The 2,348-nt window shown below is 38.7% G+C and overlaps 1 protein-coding gene across 1 annotated transcript; it reads right to left on the bottom strand.

Annotated features, from left to right (window-relative positions):
• Positions 1-1,171: 1,171 nt before the first annotated feature.
• LOC104528417 (nuclear cap-binding protein subunit 2) lies at positions 1,172-2,047 on the bottom strand (the record flags this gene model as incomplete). Its single annotated transcript, XM_010172415.1, has 2 exons — positions 1,172-1,418; positions 1,909-2,047. Coding segments are annotated over 2 exons (211 nt in total), but the record flags the coding sequence as incomplete, so codon positions are not given.
• Between the last annotated feature and the right edge of the window lie 301 nt (positions 2,048-2,348).

The following is a 2,348-nucleotide window of genomic DNA, read 5'->3' on the forward strand; positions in this document are numbered from 1 at the left end:
ATTGCAGTTGTTCTCACTCACTGTATTTCCAGTTTACAGTAAGAGTTGTGAAAAACAGCACAAGTCCATCAAGATTTCCAACAATATCTTCAATGAGTAACAACTTTTAATTATCTAGTATTTTAAAAGTTTTTAAGGAGTCATGGACAACAAGGTATTTGGACAAAACTTCGGAGGTCCATTAAAAAAAATTCCAAAGCCCTGTAATAATTCCTTTTAAACTATTTCATTCCAGCAGGTCAATTTCAAAGATCTTGGGGTCACTATTTTTATTCCTATGTCTGCATTACATCAAAATCCCATCATATAAACTAGCAGTATTAGTAACATCCAGAGGGAAAAAAGATACTTATACAGTCCTGCAATTCTTTTACCATTCTTACCACATGCTCAGTAGAAAGTAAGGCTCATCCCCAAACTTTAATTATTTTTATCTTTGTCTGAAATCAGGTTTCTCAAATAGAAAATGTATTTTGTGAAAAAATTTCTTATTATACACACAGTTCCTCAAATATCCCATTTTGGGGGGGTAACTGTACAACCTGCCTTCATGCCACCCTTGCCAGCACAGGAAAGATACTGTTCCTCAAATATTAAGGCTGCAGAGAGCTACCAGGCAGGAGCAAAATATTACTAAATCAGCTGTGAAAACAACTGCTACTATAATTCTTATACTTGCTGTTCTTTGTATCACACAGGCAAAATGGCTCCAATCATTCAATGTCACATAATCACATTGTACTCTGTAGAAGACTGCAAGGGTCTCTACGGCTCCTGGGCTCATCAGTCTGACTTGGCTGATCGTGGTTGTTCACGTAGATGTCCCAGGAACAGCATGAGCGTAAAACGGTGCTAATCTGGTAACCCCAGAAAACCTGCAACATTATGTCTTCCAGAAAACTTCCCTGGAAATTCCACTTCCTTTCCAGGGTCTTTACCTTTTCCTTTCATCTCTGAAATATACATCAAGCCTTCTTTATTGCCGCTCTCCACCCTGTGATACCAGTGTAAACAAAACCCAGCAATAGTATAATCAAGTTTTGCCAGTGAAAAAAAGCACCATACCATTAAACTTTTGTTCACCCAGTTAGAGACCAAAGTCTCACCCATACTATTGCTTAAAACCTTGCTCCCAGGTTCTCTGTATTAATGTACTCTGCAATGCTTTGGATCCTGGTATTAAAACGGAAGAGAGATTGAACATACTATGTGATCACAGGAACACAGACAGTAGCTTCTGTCAATTTCTAGCTACATTAATTTGTGTGCAACAAACCTACTTTGTGCCAGGTGACATTTACAATGTAGATTTAGTTATCCTGGGAGGCTGATGAGTCACTCACTATTCACTGGCATTGAACAGTTTTGCCATAGCCACCTCTTCCGGCATCATAGTCTTGTCGATATTCATCTCGGACCTTATGAAGGAGGAAAAAAGGGAAGCCAAGTGAAGACAAACATTTTCTCAAAACCTATTACGCCATCATAGTCAAACTGAGTTCACAACTTGTAAGTGGACACAAGGAGCTGACTGACAAAACAGAAGGTAAAGGGCATCATGCAGAAGCCTGGAACACAGGACAAACTAACCTCCTTTTTAACAATGTCCAGGGGGACTCTATAGTCAAGACAGCCAAAGAGAGGATGGCTAGCCCTGTGCTAACTTTCTGAAAAAAAGCTAAGTTTCTGAAAGTACTTTCAGTGAAATATATGAAAAAGTTACTTATTCTTAGCAGATAACATCATCATTGATAAGATGTCTTACAGAATAAGGTACAATGCTATCTTCAACAATAACCAATGACTCTTAAAACGCTACTTCCGGAGTTGTTCAAGTGTGTTCACTCAAAAAGCAATAATTTGGCAAAGCGACCATTCCCTTAAAAACTAGAGTGTACAACAACCTACCTGGCCCCCTGATCTTCCACGACCATACTGTCTACCCTCCTTAAATCCTGCATCCCAGTCTGTCCTTATGATCCTATCATCAAGTCTGGTTCCATTGATGTATCGCATTGCATTTTCAGCATCTCCTCTTGCATAATACCTTAGGAACAGGTTAATGAAAAAAAACCTAGGCTTCTATTTTCAACATGTGGAAAAGAAAGTATCAAACGGGCTACAACATCAAGTATCTGCTTGAATCAGGTTCCTGCTTGGTTACTTCTAAAAGCAAACACTTTTATGACTCTACATTGGTTGAGAAAACTGCTAGCGAAGCAGAGCAATGTTCAGGAATTCAAGTAGATTAAAAACGCATATATTGGATCAAGTTCTTTAATCACGCTCACCTTTAAAAGCACAAAGATACTAAAGAAAGAATGAGAAGTCCCGCCCACACTTCATTC

The sequence above is a fragment of the Antrostomus carolinensis genome, unplaced genomic scaffold, assembly GCF_000700745.2.
Source record: "Antrostomus carolinensis isolate BGI_N321 unplaced genomic scaffold, ASM70074v2 scaffold51447, whole genome shotgun sequence".
NCBI classification, from domain to species: domain Eukaryota; kingdom Metazoa; phylum Chordata; class Aves; order Caprimulgiformes; family Caprimulgidae; genus Antrostomus; species Antrostomus carolinensis.